We start from the raw sequence: 18,609 nt of genomic DNA on the forward strand, positions 1-18,609 counted from the left end.
TAACGCGTTCGCTCGTGCATTCACATACTTGAAAGTATTCAGTAAGGGGTAAACCCAGACGTTTCCTGTCATCCCCCGAAATATCGTGCAGTCCCCCGCCCCCATCCCCTTGGCCAAACACAATAAAACAGTTCCTTGCTTGAGTGACACATATCTTCAGCAGGTGTTCACTAGCCTACGCAGTTCGCACTATGATACCTGAACTCATTTCTCTAGCCAGCCCCCATCCTTCTAAAGCACTAATATGCGTGAGTCAGGGAAGACACTTTCCCTTTTGCCAGGACGCCTAATTACAGCATCATATTCTACCATTCTCATCTTACCTCCATCCTTGTCCAAGAGTCGATCAAGCTGATGTAAACACTCGCGAGCACCAGCCTCATCCCCGTTACCATACTCTAAACAGAAGACAGCACAGCACAGAATGACAAGAATCTGGTACAGTGTACAAGGCATTTCTCTTGACACCGTCCACTGACAGAGGCCGAAGTACATGCCGGTAGTCAATGTCAAAGTAAAATAAAATAATCATCTGCCCAGAGCTAGCTAGAATCGTCCACATCACTCAGAACAGGCTTGGGCCATGTACGTGTTGAATAAATGAATAACTAATCTCCCTCAAATGGGAATTGTGTGTTGCTCCCTACGTGGGAGCTTGCGCTATTCCTGCCGACTTGAAGTCTCCCTTGACTGACTCACGACTGCCATCCAGAGCACACGAGAAGTCCAGGCACAATCTTCCTCATCCTACTCAAGCTCACCTGATGAGGGGTGAATTCCCCGAAACACTGTATATTGAGCGGGGAGTGGTACTTTCTTGCAGGTTTGCCAAGTGGAAGGTTCGATGGACTTCTCGTGTGCTCTGGATGGCAGTCAAGTCGGCAGGAATAGCGCAAGCTCCCACGTAGGGAGCAACACACAATTCCCCAAGTATCGCCGAAGTCGCACCAACATCTTCCCTCAAATGGATGAATAAAAATAATAACAGAGTTATTCTGGGTAGGTCTACCTTGAAGTACATGACTCCACGAGCATTCACAGGTACTCTGGATTGGGTAACACCATCAGCCAAAACGGCATTGTGTGCAACTCATACTGAACTAGCCAGTCAACATTACAGAGGTTAGGCAACTTAAAAAAAACAAGTGCGTGAAAGCAGCGTAATGAATGAGTTCATAACGAGTCTGCAGGGGATAACCACATCAGAATCCCCAGTTAGTTGGGCCTGACTTGGGGTACGACAGTGGGTCAGAGGCTTGCCCAGTACAGTATTAATTTTATGAACCAGTAAACCTCTCTATTGGCTTCTAGACAAGTAGCTCACTTTCAATGGCCAAGAAGCAGAGGAATATAGGCCACTCACACTCAACTCCATCATAAACCTGAAGAAAACACAGGCACAAGTCAATAAGCAAAACAACGAATGACCCACGATCTATATTATCGGCATTACGGAAAAGCAAGTCTAGAATCGCAACGAATATAGAGGAAGTGTGCGTTGCCTTCGTGGGAGCTCACAATTTTCTGCCGACGACTTGAAACTTGACTGACTCACGGCTACCACCCAGAGCACACGAGAAGTCCTTCCAACCTTCTTGTAGGCTCTGAATGGCAATCGTGAGTCAGTCAAATGTCAGGTCAAGTCGGCAGGAAAACACCAGCTCTAGCACACAGAGCAACACATACTTCCTCCACTATGGCTGAAGGCGCTACCACTACTTCGCAATGAATATACTGGTAGCTGTAAAGAAGCAGTTATAAACTCAATACGCAATTGTTTGTTTTTCCTACTTGCGTAATGAGTTTATAACACCGTATTTTCAGGAGGATAAGCCGCACTGAAGTATAAGCCGCACCCAGATTTTGTCACAAAATACAGACATCTAATTCTAACCTATTTATCACTGTTAATTTGACCACCGTAGTATGCTTATACTCTGGAAAATATGGTAAGTCCGATTCAGGACAACCCCATCAGAATCCCCAGTCACTTGGGCCTGGCGTGGGGTAAAAAGCAGTACCTACACCCAACAGGAGTCAAACATGTCCTACAAAGCCACGCACATACCGAAGTATGCGAAGGGGAAAGTATGCGAAGGGCTCTGTGAGTACCAATTTGTGTAGCGAAGCTCAGGAAAGCTACAAAAAGTGCTGCTGCAGGTGCAGTTTCCTTTTGCCTGTAACGAAAGTGTTGTAACGAAAGTGTTGTAACGAAAGTGTTGTAACGAAAGTGTTGTAACGAAAGTGTTGTAACGAAAGTGTTGTAACGAAAGTGTTGTAACGAAAGTGTTGTAACGAAAGCGTTGGCTTCTGCCAGGCTACTTGTTAGGCATTTCAGCCACAGTGGCAAGAGTACAGAGGCACTAAACAACCACCAGGTGGCTACGGCATCTGAAGAAAGTCTGACACTCCTCTGCGTGTCATCCAGGATGTTCCAACGCCGTGGAATAGCTCTTTCTTGGTGCTGCAGCGGCTGATACAACTGAAGCTTCCGATCATGGCGGTTTTGGAAGACCCAGAACTGACCAAAAGCTCCCATTGGCATCTTCAGCTAAAGGACAACCAGTGGAAACTTACCAAGGAGATAGTGGCAACACTGGAGACACCGGCAAAGGGTACCACTATTCTTGGTGGTGAAACCTACTGCATGCAGACTACGGTGGTGCCCGTTGCCAAGTAGTTGCTGCACGGTCTTCATGTTGGAAATGAGGATCTCTTGGCATCAGCTGCAGATTTCCGGAAATCCATGGCAATGGAAACTGAGGTGAAATTTTCGCTCCATCCGTTTGACCCTGTCTCACTGCCACCCGTGTCTGCAGCACTTGATCCAAGGTCGTGTAGCCTGGGATTCTTGGACAGTAAGGAGGACAAGGATGCATTGAAGCTAGAGATTGTTCGCAGTGTACTTCTTCAAGTCACTGCTTGACAGTGATGGCGGCAGTTCTGACGATGAGTGCATTCTGGAGCCAGCGGGCGATGGAGGAGGATTATGTCCTTGTTCTTTGCGTGCTCTAGCATCGAGTCACCATTCACGACTTCATAGGCAATCATCCGATTGTGAGGTGGAGGTTACACAGTTCTTCAATGAGAAGCAAGTAAGCCCATCCGCCGATCCACTGGATTAGTGGAAGACAAATGCGGACAGATTTCCAGCCATGGCGATTTTGGCAAAAGCGCGTGCTATGCTTACCTGCCACGTCAGTGCCCTCGGAGCGAGTATTCTCGGCAGCTGGTATCATTGTCAACAAACTGCGAGCTAGTCTTACACACCAGAACGTTGTTGCACTAGTCTTCCTGCATGCCAACAGCAGTCTACATGCAGCAAGAACTGACGCCCCTATGGAAGTCCAGTAGCTGATGCCATGGCTTGATAGATTTCCAAAGGAAGAAGCAAACGACATGCCTCCTTTGCGTGACCTGTAGATTGATACTGACAGTCAGAGCGTATTATTTTATAAGTATTCCTTTACTCAATCCGGACAGCTGGCTGTTTTGACCTCGTTAGGTCTCCTATCAGCAGAGCTCAGAGTCCCTGACCGTGTGTATTTCTTTATTTATACATTTATTTACTTCACTAGTGACTCTCGGATGCCTGCTATCGTCAGCCACTGTGAGCATTTCTCCGTCTCGTATCCCCGCTCATAAGCTACGTATCAAATTTAAATTTAAATTACCCAGGTGTACAAAAGCAGTCTATTCGTTTGTGTATCTGATGGAATAATGATAATATTGCACATCTGAGCCCTATTAGGCTATTGTGCACAGGCGTGCATGCGTGCGAACACGTGTGTGTGTGTGTGTGTGTGTGTGTGTGTGTAAGTGTGTGTGTGTGTGTGTGTGTGTGTGTGTGTGTGTGTGTGTGTGTGTGTGCGCGCGTGCGTGCGTGCGTATGACATGTGTATGCATGCAAGTGAATCATGTGGTGGCCGGCGCTGAAAATGGAGAAAATAACAGTACATTGCATAGGTACTACTTGTATACTCGAATACTCGATCGGATAAAATAGAGTACTCGCACTCGGGTTTCGCATGCATGCTTTCACCCCTAGTTTGTATTTTCCATTAGAACACTTGCCAATGATGTGAAAGCTGTGGCTTACAATTCCCGGTTCACTCATCAATGTGGGCGCAGCTTCACATTAGGCGACATGGAGACAATAATCGTACAATACCAACGAATAAAATGATGTGCGCGCTCAGGTCACAAAAGAAAGTCTTTTTAAGTGCTACTTTGTTGTGTGTACTTTGTTTCGTGACATGAGCATGCACATCAGTTTTAGTCATTGCTAACTGCACATCAAGTGTCAAGTCAAGTCGGCAGAAAAGCGCGAGCTCTAGTGTGGGGAGCAAACCCTTTCCCATGCTAACTTAACATTATTTTATTAGTTATGCACGTTTGACCAAGGCAGTCCCCACAGACATAAGTATAGGCCGGCAGATTGTGGTGGCCGTTGTAATAATGGCAAGAGTACATAACCCTAAGAGTGTGCAACTCCGATCTCCGAGCTATGGGTGCCCTGCGTGGCGCGCTGCCTGCATTACGCAGTGAAATGACGACCCAGCTGCATGGATTTGAGTTTTCCGCCTCAATGATTTCTCGTGCAATATGGTAAGTTCAAAGGCAATGCCTGTGTGTGTGACGCATCACGTACAAACCCATCCGAAGTCTCCGAGAAAAGTGGATTTGGAAGCAGGAAACCGTAGCAGATCAATAATGACGCAATGGCCCACTGTTCGTGGCTATGTAATACAGGCAGTGCACCGTGCCAGACCCCATATGCAGAGTTGCATACTCTTGCGGTTATGTACTCTTGCTAACAGTCTAAACCTTCCTTTTTCAGAGGCCAGGGTCCGACTCTCCACGGTCTGTTGATCCGATTCGCCGCTAGGGTGCGGACACGTTACACTCCACTTTGTACCCACTAATGACTATGGTGTTTGAGTCATACACCACCAGGACAAGCCCATTGATTCATGCAGATTCACATCCCTTGTGCTATCGAGGACAGACTCTTAGAACCAAACGAGCGGCAGGCTATCCATCGGAAATCGCTCACCCTTAGTTCAGTGGGGCCGTCCTTTCCCTTAGAACTCTGCTCCAGTACAGTGTACTGACCATCACGTGAGAAACGCTTCAAACCACATACACCCTACAGTCAACAACAACGACGACGATGAGACAACAACAGCAGCAGCAGCAGCAGCAGAAGAAGAAGAAGAAGAAAGATGGTCAAGGGTGAAGACAGCATACGCAGCAGGGGTAGGAACAAGACGAAGAGGAGAAGCACAGAGAGGGCAGGGTGGAGGTTAATGTTGAGCGAGGAGCTGTGTGTAACATTGACTAGTTTGACATGTTGTGTGAATCCTATCCTCGCCATGGTACACTTGCCTGATAACTCTGGTCACATCATGATACCTGTGTAGCGTATACATAATAGGATGGCCTACATTGTCTCGTTTTAGCTACTGTACAAGCAGAAATATTCGTCTGGAATTTAATTTCGTCTTTTTCGTCCAAGGAGCTTTGGGACTAAATTAAATGACGGACAAATGTCGATTTGTCCAGCGTTTCAATACACTGTTATAGTCCATGGACTAAATTTTCAACCGGACGAAATCCCTTTCTTTGGAGTTAGACGAAATTATTGACCGACGAAATTTTCTGCCTGTACAGTACCTTTTCACACTCCATGCAATATCCTGGTTTGCATTCTTTGCCTTGTACTCAGGCAAACATCCTTATCGTATTGCAGCTTTTCCTGCAGATATCCAGGTTTGTGACATGTGCGCTGCAGCACCCCATGAAAGCTCACCTTCAGTTTCGAGACAACTCTATCTCTAGTTGTGCCGGCCAGTTCCTTATCTATGGCATATGCTGGAAATCCCACGACGGGAAGTAAAGCGGCATCGGTTTCCTTCGAGTTTGACTCCCTGGGCAGTAAAGACTGCAGGGTAGAGCTGTTACGATGATGAGCGTCAGGATCAACATGAGCTGTAGTAAGTGAAGTACCCTACAAACAGCAACAGACATGTGCGTGCGTGCGCGCGCACGCACGCATGCACACACACACGTGCACGCACGCACACACACACACACACACACACACACACACACACACACACACACACATACACATACATACCAGCAGGAAAAAGTAATTTTAAAAATGTCCATGAATTGCCACCAATGGTAACCTGAACACAAAGTTGAGGCCATCTTGCACACAACAACAACAAAAAAAGCCACTAATACTTGCCTCATGCGGTGTTCAATAGGAAATTGCTAGAGGAGGTATGTTGTGTTCTGTCACTCGTGCTGCTCTGGGTGACACAATAGTGAACTTTAGCAAGAGATACAAGTGATAACTCTCTTTCTCTGCCTCTCTCTCTCTCTCTCTCTCTCTCTCTCTCTCTCTCTCTCTCTCTCTCTCTCTCTCTCTCCCTCTGCCTCTCTCTCTCTCTCTCTCTCTCTCTCTCTCTCTCTCTCTCTCTCTCTCTCTCTCTCTCTCTCTCTCTCTCTCTCTCATGCACACACGCACGCACGCACGCACGCACGCACTCACTCATTCACTCACTCACCTGCGCTCCATACAGATTCAAACCATTCATACTTTCCAGTGCTGCCTTCACCAATCCAATGGAGCTACAGTCAGTCAAAAAGCAGCACACAAGAACATGCGGAATGCAATCACTGGAAATGTAACACAAGTAGTTCAGGCGCTCTGCTCTGCCATCCCTGGGCACAAGTTTCGATCTGTGCCATGACTGATGCATCCGACCAATGTATGCCTGTGTGGCCACTGTACTGCAGCAGTATGTGGAATGTGGCGACTACTGGGTATGTGGCGACCACTGGCTTTCTTCAACAAGACACTGTCTGACACTGGACGTGGCTACAGTACCTTTGGCCAAGAGTTACTATCAGTCTATCTAGCTGTGTCTAGCACTATTTCGCAAAAGGTTGTAACTACAGTCGACTCCACTTATAACGAACTCGCACATAGTGAGTTTCGGGATATAGCGAACCAGTGTCCATGTCCCTGTTTGAACCAATACAAAATTGATCCTTTATAGTGAACTGTTTTGGTTTATAAAGAACCATATGTTGTAGGTAAATAAAGTGTGCCGCATGCCAGTCATGACGGGTTGCTTGTAACGTTATTTTCTGAGTGCACTTCGGTTATAAAGAACTTCGGCTACGAAGAACTAATTCTCCTGCACGATAGTGTTGGTTTAATATATCACGAGTCGACTGTATATTAACTGGTTTGAGGGAAAAGACACAAACGGGAAAAGTCTGAAGAAAAAATTGACTGTCACCACCAGGACCCGAACCAGGGACCCTCGCTTGTATATCCATTTTTTTCCTTACAGCCTTGGTGGGTGTGGGTGATATACTGAATCGGATGTGCTTTCCTCTAAACATGCAAAGCGTTGATACGGGCAAGGGATAGATTCCCGGTCACAAGCTCATTTGCCTATTTTCGTTTGTTTTCTCAGAGGACATATGTTACGCTCAGTGCGGCATCATTTCTCTATTTGTCGTCACTGTCTCTAGATGGCTTTTTCCGTACGCAACTTCGCTATATGGCGCCAAAATTTGGGCATAGTTGACATACGCAACTTCGCTATATGGCACCAAAATTTGGGCGTAGTTGACGTGCACAGCGCTGCATAAAGTTCTCCTTGTGGGTGCTTGTCGGTGAGTTGAGGATTTGTCTTTGTCATGACCAGTTAGGTTTCACTACGATGGAAGTGCAGTATATGTAGGCCATGTTTTACTCGTAGCGTTGTGGTGTTGCGGTTAGGAAATGGACGACGACCCAGGCCCTACTGATGCCATTAGAGTGGCAAAGGGCACAAGGGGTTCGTCCAAAACAAAGGACAGAAATGCGGAGAGTTTTTGGGTGTCAATGGAGGAGACAAAGCTGGCTTGCAAAGCGAAGGCTGAGAACCCCAAGTGGGGGAAGCGTAGAATCAGCCAGCATCTTGCAACAATGGAACTCACCGTCAGCGATCCCAAAGTGCAACAGTATGTAGACAAGTTTCTGTACGATATGGAGAGCAACCAACTGTACGTAAAATCGACAGAACTCAATGTTTCCCACCGGACGTGTGTGACAAAGGATGCGCTGGTGAACCTGATCATTGCTGATCACGCGCGTGATCATCGACAGGCTGAGACCATTTACGAAAGTCTTTGTTGTTCATATTATCCTGTTGTACGTGAGAACATCAAAGTTCTGTTCAAGCAACACGTCAACTGTGTGCTTTGCAGGAAGCAGCAACCTCTGCAAAAAACAAGCCTCGCACGGAAGACGATCCTGGCCACGTACCCCAACAGCCGCTGGAAAATGGATCAGAACAAGTTGCCTGCATGCCGTGGCTTCCAGTACGCGTGCAATATTGTTGACTGCTTTTAAAATTTGGCATGGGAGGGCCCATAAAAAGCAAATCAGGTAAAGACGTTGTTGCTGTCTTCATGGAATGTGTGTACCGTTATGGGCCCCCAGAATCCTGCAAACCGATAACGGCAAGGAGTTCAATAACTCAAATCTTGCAGAGGTGATCAATGAACTCAAGACCTTGAAAGTCAATGGACGGCCATATCACCCTCAGAGTCAATGACGCGTGGAGCGATTCAATCAAACGCTGGCGAATTTCTTGCGTCAGGACCTGCAAGAGCAACCAGACTGGCCGAGCAGACTGCAGTCACTTTTACTATGTGTACAACACCAGAGCTCACCGCAGTCTGAAGAACAAGACGCCATTTGAGTTATTCCTGCGGCGTCCTAACTTCAGCCTCTACAACACCCCAGCACGCAATGATCTGACCAGTGAGGAGAGAGATTTCCTGGATTCTGAGCACATTCCGCTGGATGACGGCATTGACATAGACTGCGATGGTGAAGATGCTGATGCAACTTCTACTTCTAGCATGGACGCACCAGAAATGACACCGGCTCATCTTGACGCTACTCCACATGATGCAGAGCCCATCTTTACAGCAGAAACGACATCAGCTATTTCATCTGCGTACGACCCAATGTCCAGTCCACATGGTACAGAGACTAGCCTTGAAGCTGCTGCTACTTCGGCCGACGAGCCTGAAGACTTTCCTTTGGAGATCCAGTGGCAACCTACAATGTCTGAATATCGAATTGGTCAGGCAGTCTACTACGTCAAGCATGCAAATCTTGATGGAGCTGCAGGTGGTGCAGCTCTCCAGAAACAGTGGCACAAGGGTGTACTTCAAAGAAGTAGTTGTTGGTCACCATACGGCACCTGGCAACTTCCTCCTGTACAGTGTGGAGGATGCCAGCAGTGCAGCCCAACGCAAGTATCCTGTGCGTATGCTCAGTGATCGATCATCTTCCGCAGCTGCCAATGCCTCAACTGACGTTGAAATGTTCAGCAGTCCACCTGAAGGTTGGTGTCCGCCAATAGTTGATAACCGTTGCTCTCGTCGTTGTTATTGACTGCACCCTGCAACCCACAGATAATGATGCTGCTTCAATGACGATGTACTGATTATGTTGATATAGTGATTGATATCTTGCATTCAGTCAGGATTTTGTTCCTCATGCCTGCCTCTTGACCTAGTTTCCTCTTACTGGTTAAGGTGCATTCAGTCAGGATTTTGTTCCTCATGCCTGCCTCTTGACCTAGTTTCCTCTTACTGGTTAAGGTAGTTGTGCCTGGTTCTGCTTGGCTGTCAGTAGCTTTCCTTCTGTTGATGTACCTACCTAGTATGCTGTATTCCTTTCTGCCTTGTAGCTGATGCCATGTGTGTGATTCTGATAGAGATTATGTGAGCGTAGCCGTGTATAATGCTAAGTGGGTGCTGCATGATTGTGAGTGTTGGGAGGACTTGCGCTGAGTAATTTCTGCCTCGAGCATGTTCATTATGATGTACTGTGAAAACAAGCATGATAAGAGTCAGTTTTGTATGGAGAAGTTGGGAATCTGAGTTGGGGTCATACAGAGAAAGTCTCAACCTGAGTGGAGATATATTATAGGAAAAGTCGCGTCTGGAGTTATATAGAGAATGACCTGGAGTTGTATAGAGAAAGTCGCAGTGAAGCCATATAGGCACGAAGTAAACAGGTGATGACATATAGAGACAGTGAACACATAATAGAGAGCTGGTGCTTTACTGAGTGCTACATATGCATGTAGTTTGAGTGGAGAAGCATAACAGTTACCTGGCGTGCAACTCCATGCGGCTGGGATCATCTTTACGGCCGCGTTGCCACATGCCATAGTCGGGCGTGCGGTAAGAGCGCTCAATGTAGTAAATCAGGTTCTGAATGAAGTTAACTTCGTCCATAGAGAAGATGACCTGTGAGATCACGCGTATTGCAAAATACCCAACAGAGCGCAATGAACATTTTGTTAAAACACAATCTGTGTGGTCAGGTAGCACAGGGAAATAAAGAAAGCCGGTCGGCAGAAGAACCACCATCAGAGCACAGTCACTCGGGAATACCAGACAAGAGAAATTAGAGAATAATGGAGCACACTCAGTAAGGCCGCCCAAAGCTACGGTGCCACTGACATTTCTTTTATGTCAGTGGCACCTTTGCTTTTCGGCAGCCGTGTTCCTTAAAAAACAAAAAACAAAAAAAACAGTACGTGTACCTGCAGACCAGCTGATGTCATCTGCGCCAACTGCAATAGATATAGAGCCACAGCATCGATCTGTGGAGAAAACAAGAAACAGTGGCACGGGGAAAGAAGGGCAAGAGACACGTACCCATATTACAAACTGTCAAAACAGATCCCTGCTTGCAGATTTCTGAACAAATCATGCGGTCGTCAACATGTGGAGGATTGGCAGAACCTACTAATGAAATACGGCCTGCTGGCCTTGCCTTGCCATGCCATGGGTAGAGCAGCCAGTCCGGTTGGTCAGGCTCTGACTGCATCACCTGTCAGTCTAACAGCCATGTCTGCACCAGCCAGGCCATCTTTAGCTGACCAGAGCAGTTCTACTAGGAGTGCTGTATGAATGTGTGTAGTTTCAGCAGCAGTTGCACACTAGAACTACTCAAATACAGTCGTAGCCAAAGAAGTCCGACTCACGTGCTGAAAGCAGCGCCGAAGCTCAGGCGGCCCCTGACCGGGTTTTTGGACCGTGCATGACGTAATCGGAATGGAAATGCGGCGCTACTTTGGACTGGTGAGTCGGATTTCTTTGGTCACGATTGTATTCTACGTGAACAGCAGAGTGTCAAAACCTCATTCAGTCTCAGTCTGGTGGAGCTAACCTGCAAGTGACCATCGCTCTCCGGATCAAGGATAGCTTCGCCGGTCTCATAATGGAAGTAGGCAGGCAAACTGTCATCCTTGCTTTGTGTCTCCTTGAAGCGTTCCACCTAGAATAAGAACAGCACAAAATATGATGAAGAGGTTGGTGCGACTTCGGCGATACTTGGAATAACCCACAAAATATGATGGTAACCTTATTGAGGCTCAATGTAGATCAATAACGACACTCCCACACAAGTACACAACATCATGAAAAATAACATTTAATAATACAGGCAAACCAGGATATTCCTACGATATGAAAACAGATCAAGACACGGTGCTTCAAGGACAACAGTAACTGAAAGCTGGATACGAATGAAAAAGGACATTCCGCATGTCATTGGGCATGAACTACCAACAACCAAATGACATCATCTAATTGATAATGACAATGCAAAAGAAGAAGGATGACAGCATCATCACTGTGTACCACACAGTAACATGTGTAGCAAAACTTCAGCATAAAGTACTCTGGATAGAATATACTATGGGATATAAAGTAATATTATCAAGGAGCCTCTATTACACTATACCAGTCATTTGACCTAGAATACAGTATCTCGGCGATATAGTACACATTTCACGGGCCGTGGAGGTATAGAATAGTGAAGTTTCACAGTACACGTATGCACTTACCTTCTGTGCATTCTGCATGTAGCAGATCAGGATGGCTCTCATGCACTTGACTGCACTCTGCTGCATCTCATAGCCACGGCCATTATCATTGCCAAACGACCTGCAACGGAACAATAAGTTTGACGGCAAGCACACAACCAATCCAGGTGGTTAGCTATATCGCATACACAGTACTTGTATAGCAGAGTGCCACCTCTAAAGCTCTATGTACTTTGTCAAAGCCTAAACTTACTATAGCAGACAGCCGGGCCAGTCCGACCATGGTTTGGAAAGGAAGGCGCCCCACACAATTCGTGCAAAACCGGTGTCGTTTTTCAAAATGCCACCTCCTAATGCAAGTGAGCAGATGATGGCGTATCCATTCCTACTGCACAGACTAATCAGGTCTACCTGCTGCACGCCAATAAGCCTTTTGCGCGTTGTACAGATGCACGAAATCCCGTAGAATCCTGTAAAACCTAATGGGTGTTGAATGTGCAGGACACTATTGTGTTTTCTGCTATTTCCACTAAGAAATGGGCCCTGAAGGCATTTTCAAAACCTTTTCTGACAAAGATCTAGCTAGTCATTCGTTCTAACCAAAGTGAAGAAGCTGGAAAAGGGATTGTTTGCCATTAGTTATGAGGCTAAAATTGGTCAAATGCGCATGCATAGCACACAATGAACACCCAACCGGGTCTGTACATACCTACGCCCTAGTACTGAACTTCGTACATCTGTACAACGCGCAAAAGGTCTATGCAAGCTGCCACAGTAGGTGTGCATCACTACACAGGGCAGTGGCCGGTCTGTACATAGTGCATCACTACACAGGGCAGTGGCCGGCCTGTACATAGTACATCACTACACAGGGCAGTGGCCGGTCTGTACATAGTACATCATCACTACACAGGGCAGTGGCCGGTCTGTACATAGTGCATCACTACACAGGGCAGTGGCCGGTCTGTACATAGTGCATCACTACACAGGGCAGTGGCTGGTCTGTACATAGTGCATCACTACACAGGGCAGTGGCTGGTCTGTACATAGTGCATCACTACACAGGGCAGTGGCCGGTCCGTACATAGTGCATCACTACACAGGGCAGTGGCCGGTCTGTACATAGTACATCACTACACAGGGCAGTGGCCGGTCCGTACATAGTACATCATCACTACACAGGGCAGTGGCCGGTCTGTACATAGTGCATCACTACACAGGGCAGTGGCCGGTCTGTACATAGTGCATCACTACACAGGGCAGTGGCTGGTCTGTACATAGTGCATCACTACACAGGGCAGTGGCCGGTCTGTACATAGTGCATCACTACACAGGGCAGTGGCTGGTCTGTACATAGTGCATCACTACACAGGGCAGTGGCCGGTCTGTACATAGTGCATCACTACACAGGGCAGTGGCCGGTCCGTACATAGTGCAAGAAAGGCGCCAGAAATGCAGGGATTGACGATGAATGCACTCTTTTCTTCCGAAATATTTCTTTGGGATATCCTCTCTCGCTTTGGGCTGTACCCTTGTCTCGGCACTGTAGCAGCTGATAAGAACATACTGTGCTTCTAATACAATCACAACCTAAAACAAAAGTTCGTTCCATAGCCCAAGAGTTTGGGACTTTGTGCTAAATTGCCAGGACAGTCTTGTTTTACGTGTATGTGTACTCGTAAATGGAGTTGGTGCCATTTTGGTGGGCAGTGAGATCATTTGGCATGTTGACCAGACCCATATTCAACCAGTGGATATACCATACCTGTAGGCAACAGAAAGCGCCCAGAGAGCGGTAGCATTGTAGATGTTGTCTCGAACCGGCGCAACTGGTAAGCTGTTGCTGCCCTTTCTGAACAAGCCGAGCGTCCCAGACTGCTTCGAGACCAGATGGGTTTTAACTGCACAGCACAACATTCAGCACAAATAAATGCAATTTCTAGTTACAACAGCCGGAAACAGGCCTGAGCTGCCACAAGCAAGTATGGAGTGAGGATTTACGTAATGACTACAGTCAGACCTCGTTTATCCGGATCCCTCGCCATCCGGAAGAAAATCGCTGGTTACCGATGTGCAGCATATGTTATGCATACAACATAACCGGACCTCGCGATCCGCATACCGGTGCATGATTTTGTGTACAAACTGGTTAAAATGTGTACAAAATGCTTCGTCGTATCCGGTTGCATGTGGCTGGCTAGCGCTTGCAGAAGCTAGTATCAAGGAGTTGTACAAGCAAATGAGGTCCTTGACCTGCTGGGTGTGTGCGGACAGCACTCAGTTGCATGCACTTGTCATTTTTCTCGCTTGTTTTACATACTGGGCACGCCAGTTGTACTGCATAGGACCTGTCTACATGTATGTATGATGTCACTGCTTTTGACATGCCACATGCATATACAGTATGTGTGTTCAGTTATCTGGTTACCTCGCCTATCCGGATATTTTTGTGGAAAACAGATGTGTGCGGTTAAGCGAGGTCTGACTGTATCAACAACCAGAATTTAAAATTGAACAGCACTATGGCGGGTCGATGGTAAAGATGAATTGTCAATCTTGTTGACGGTATGGAACTTTAGGTAGGAATACAGTACTGGTGTTGAGCGTTAGCAAATCACCTGCGTCGGGATCCAACCTCCAATAACGAACATGTACGAGGTGAATTTCTATTTCTGGACATTTCGAGTAAAACAATTTTTCGTCGCGTGTAGAGTCAAGTCAGTCGAGTTGATAAAGTTTTTTCTTGCCGTAGTTGACAGCTGGGCTGTTGTAGTTTCTCCTCGTGTCGGTGCCTTGTTGATAGCCTTTGCTTGTGCGGCATTTCAACGGGTTTTGTTGTACTATGTCGCATGAGAATTTTGAATTTTGAGTAAAATAAGAAGTAATGGACGAATTGTTTGCTTCCCCATGTGCACTCCACTTCAGACGCTGTTTAGTCAGGGACTTGTTGGCTAGAAGTGTGAAGAGGCCAACTGCAGTCCAGCAATAGAAAAAATAACAAAAATGGTGCAGTATAGGATGCCTATTGATGCTATTATACTTTCATGTCCAGAATTCCATACACTGAAATTTAGGCCAAAAATTGGCCTGTCAAAACGTCCTGCTATCAAGTCTCTGGGATCACAGCAAGAGCAATTGTCACATATTTGGAAAGATGAAGGATTAGGCCATACAATAAATACAAAGATATAAGAAAAATGTAAAACACACAGCCAATGGGGCTCTATTTTATTTGCATGTCCAGAAATTGCTATTCACCTCGTACCACATCCGATGCCGCCACCCAAACTACCACTGTATCCGAGTACAGAGATAAGATGGCATGTCATTCACGGCTCTAGCGTGTGCATGCGGCAGTTATAAATACATGACGAATGTATTGACAACGGATACAGTACCAACTGAGGCCAAATATCCACGATTCCTATTTTTCCACCTCTAACTTCTCCTTGGGCTCACACTCTATCATAGCTTTCTTTGCAAATTCTCCACTACGGTATTGCACAGTTCAACAATGGACATTCTTATGTATTGGAGAGACTAAAGCTGGTACTGTATTCGAGCATGGTCACTAATATTCCAACGACTTTGAAGGTACTGTGGGCATCGCCTAAAGCACTGGTCTTTGTCAAAACTTTGGCCACTTATTACCAAACTATGGGAGTAGACAAGTGAGGTATCAAATGAATCAGCATACCATGTGCATGTGCATACATGTACATGCTGCTTGGCTCAGCTGTAGGCTGAGCCTACGTACAAACCTACACGCCATTCACGGTGATCGGGTCACTGTTTACATCTTCCGTACAGGACGTTGAAATTAGCACTGAGCAGTAACAGTTGTTGCCTTACCTTCCTCATGGACCCTACACATGCATTTACAAAGATAGGATTCCCTCCGTCTTGAAACTAAAAGGGCTCCGAGAGCCAGATTTTCAGATCGCGGTCCATGTCGTTCCAAAACGTTAGCTTGAGGAAGCTGTGAATGATAGGACTTTGACGTTACACACTACAACTATGGCGTCACGGTGAAAGTCGTTGGCAGACTCATTATCATTTGTGAGCAACAAGCTGGATGAGTCAAGCTACTACGCAGTACCTCAGTGCTTTGGAGTCTAGCAACCAAAGATTTTCTCAGTTCTCCAGCAAAGGAGAGGAGGGTACTCGAATTGGCAACAGCAGGCAACTCAAAGCTGATGAGGAACTCTCACAGGACCTGCGATCTGCTTGAAAAGTCTGGCGTTTAAAAATCAAGCACCACGATGCAAAAAGGTTTATGGTGGAGGAGTTATGACGGGACATTTCTAATGACTATAGCTGATGATACTGAAGGTGATCATTAGGCCAAGCCAAAGATTACTTGATGATCCTCCTTTTTTTCAGAAAAAAATGGGGAGGGCGGCTGGATTTTATTTTTATTTCTTTAAAAGCACTAATGCTTGATCACTGAGGGTGTGTTCGGTTGGTACGATCTAGAACAGGATCGAACAGCTGGTGCACATGGAGCAGCCTCATGCCAACCAAGCAGTACTCCAGAAACAGAGCACACTTTTTGTGAAAAGCGTGCCAAACTTGGTAGCATTCTTCAAAATGTGTGGACATCTACGAGTCACCATGGTCACTTTGTACGGTACAACGAGTGCATGCCAAGTCCAACCCAAAAGCATGTGATCATTTGGGACCAAAATCAATGTTCCCGGCAGGTTTCACTGCGAAAATGTGAAACTGCTCAGTCACCGTACGTACAGACTGCACTGGACCTCCGAACAAAATAAAAAAATCCCGGGCGGCCCCCAAATTTGAGGCGGGCGGGGATGATCATCAAGTATATACTTTGGCTTGGCCTTACAGTCAACTCGTGAATGTCACGCCCTTTAAAGTCATGCACTCACGATAGGGACAGAAGTATCCAATCTGTAAGTCACGCAATCGTGAAGAGTTGCACAATTATCATGTTCTCGGATAATGATAGTGACGTTCTGACAGCTTATTATCTTGTTACAGTCGTGGATAGTCGCTTCATAACTCGTTCCCATGTGTTTTCTTCTATTTTACAATTATCATGTTGTACCCAGAACTGAGTGTGCGACTTATTGGAACTAGACTGTATGTGCACTATGATGATGGCAAGCGAAAATAAAATGAATAAGCGTGAGCTTCATCACTACAATGTCATGACTGTATACAGTCAGACCTCGCTTAACCGCACACATCCGTTTTCCACAGAAATATCCGGATAGGCGAGGGAACCGGATAATCGAACACACATAATGCATGCATGCATGACATATGCTGTGAATTGGTAACCAACGATTTTCTTCCGGATGGCGAGGGATCCGGATAAAAGAGGACCGGATAAGCGAGGTCTGATTGTACACTCATTAGTTTCAGGGAGGTTCATCACTAGAGGTGGTATAATATTGCTATAACCATCAACCTGCTTTACAACAAAGTTAGACAGGTTGCGCACAACGAAAATTCGTAGCTCCGTAACGAAACTTTTTAACGAAAAAAGCTAACGAATATTCGTAAACCGTGAGGTTACGCACAATGTGCGAACTTTTCGTAGTAGGTCGACGCAGCGAGCGCGCTCGGGTACAGAGAGTCAAGACAGGGAGTTGTAAAATATCAGTATTTTAGCACTCCACGTTACGAAAAATAATGCCGTAGATCTGCTCTGTTTCGGTCACGTTTGGACGGACCTTCGTAGCAACTTTCGTTACTCGAACCCGGAAGGTCGAAATATTACGAATTTTCGTTGTGCGCAACCTCCCTAGTAAAAAACAGTACCACAATCACAAAGGTCACACCGTTGCATGGACTGTTGAGGAAACATGGCACCCATCCCGCCACCCATATGAATTATCAATTTATGTATCGTGTGTATGTGAGCATAACATGTTATACACCTGTAATAAGTTCTTAAAAAAACCTGTAATATTCTTCTGTCTTTGAACATGTGAAAATAGCAACCCAATCAAGTACATATGAGAATTCTATTTTCTTCACACCAACCTCAGGCTTCAACACTTTGAAATGCACTCACCAAAGTAATAGTAATGATCAAGGTGTGCTCGCTTTTCCGTGGTTCCAGGATCCCCGTCAAACGAAAAAGACCCAGCGACTGTTGATTTGCTGGAAGTCGCAGACATCATTGGTGATGCCCAGTTTGGCACATATCACACCCGACGTTACCACCACACGTACGCTGCGTTCATGTCAAGCCGAAGCTACAACACCACCTACAAGGACGTCAACCATCAGATTCAAGAATACGGACGTCAATACCGCATCTGGAAATACAATCGTGTCCTGTTTTTGTAGCTCACTGATAGCTCATTCATCAAGTAATTACAATATTAATACCGTATTATAATTATTTAATTGGCATTTCAAATCATATCTTTTTACATTTTTTCCCGATTTCGTGGTTTTTTGCCGGGAAACTTTCTCAATTTCAAGATCGAGAAATAATTTCAAATGTAGTATAGTCTACTACAGTAGTACTCGTAGTTACTGTTTCATATGAAAGGTAATCATGTTGGCAATGCCCTGCCTCCAGGAGAATTCAGACAACGCGATAGAAAGCGCCCGGGTGGTAGGGATCATTAATTTTATTCTAAGTACTGTACGATAGCCGACATCGATGCGAAAGTCGGTCTCAAAGTCGACATGAACGTCT

The 18,609-nt window shown here is 46.0% G+C and overlaps 1 protein-coding gene across 1 annotated transcript in view; it reads right to left on the reverse strand.

Moving 5' to 3' along the window:
- LOC135814669 (phosphorylase b kinase regulatory subunit beta-like) overlaps positions 1-18,276 on the reverse strand; it is a 41,821-nt gene extending 23,545 nt beyond the window's left edge. The window contains exons 1-11 of the mRNA XM_065327830.1: positions 17,974-18,276; positions 13,693-13,828; positions 11,949-12,048; positions 11,270-11,377; positions 10,641-10,700; positions 10,205-10,341; positions 6,579-6,642; positions 5,813-6,010; positions 5,057-5,149; positions 1,325-1,382; positions 324-398 (exon numbers count right to left, since the gene is read on the reverse strand). Of these exons, the coding sequence (XP_065183902.1) occupies positions 324-398; positions 1,325-1,382; positions 5,057-5,149; positions 5,813-6,010; positions 6,579-6,642; positions 10,205-10,341; positions 10,641-10,700; positions 11,270-11,377; positions 11,949-12,048; positions 13,693-13,828; positions 17,974-18,082 (1,138 nt within the window). The 5' untranslated portion in view covers positions 18,083-18,276. The remainder of the gene's footprint in view (positions 1-323; positions 399-1,324; positions 1,383-5,056; positions 5,150-5,812; positions 6,011-6,578; positions 6,643-10,204; positions 10,342-10,640; positions 10,701-11,269; positions 11,378-11,948; positions 12,049-13,692; positions 13,829-17,973) is intronic.
- Positions 18,277-18,609: the final 333 nt, after the last annotated feature.

Source organism: Sycon ciliatum, chromosome 4, assembly GCF_964019385.1.
Source record: "Sycon ciliatum chromosome 4, ocSycCili1.1, whole genome shotgun sequence".
In the NCBI taxonomy this organism is placed as follows: domain Eukaryota; kingdom Metazoa; phylum Porifera; class Calcarea; order Leucosolenida; family Sycettidae; genus Sycon; species Sycon ciliatum.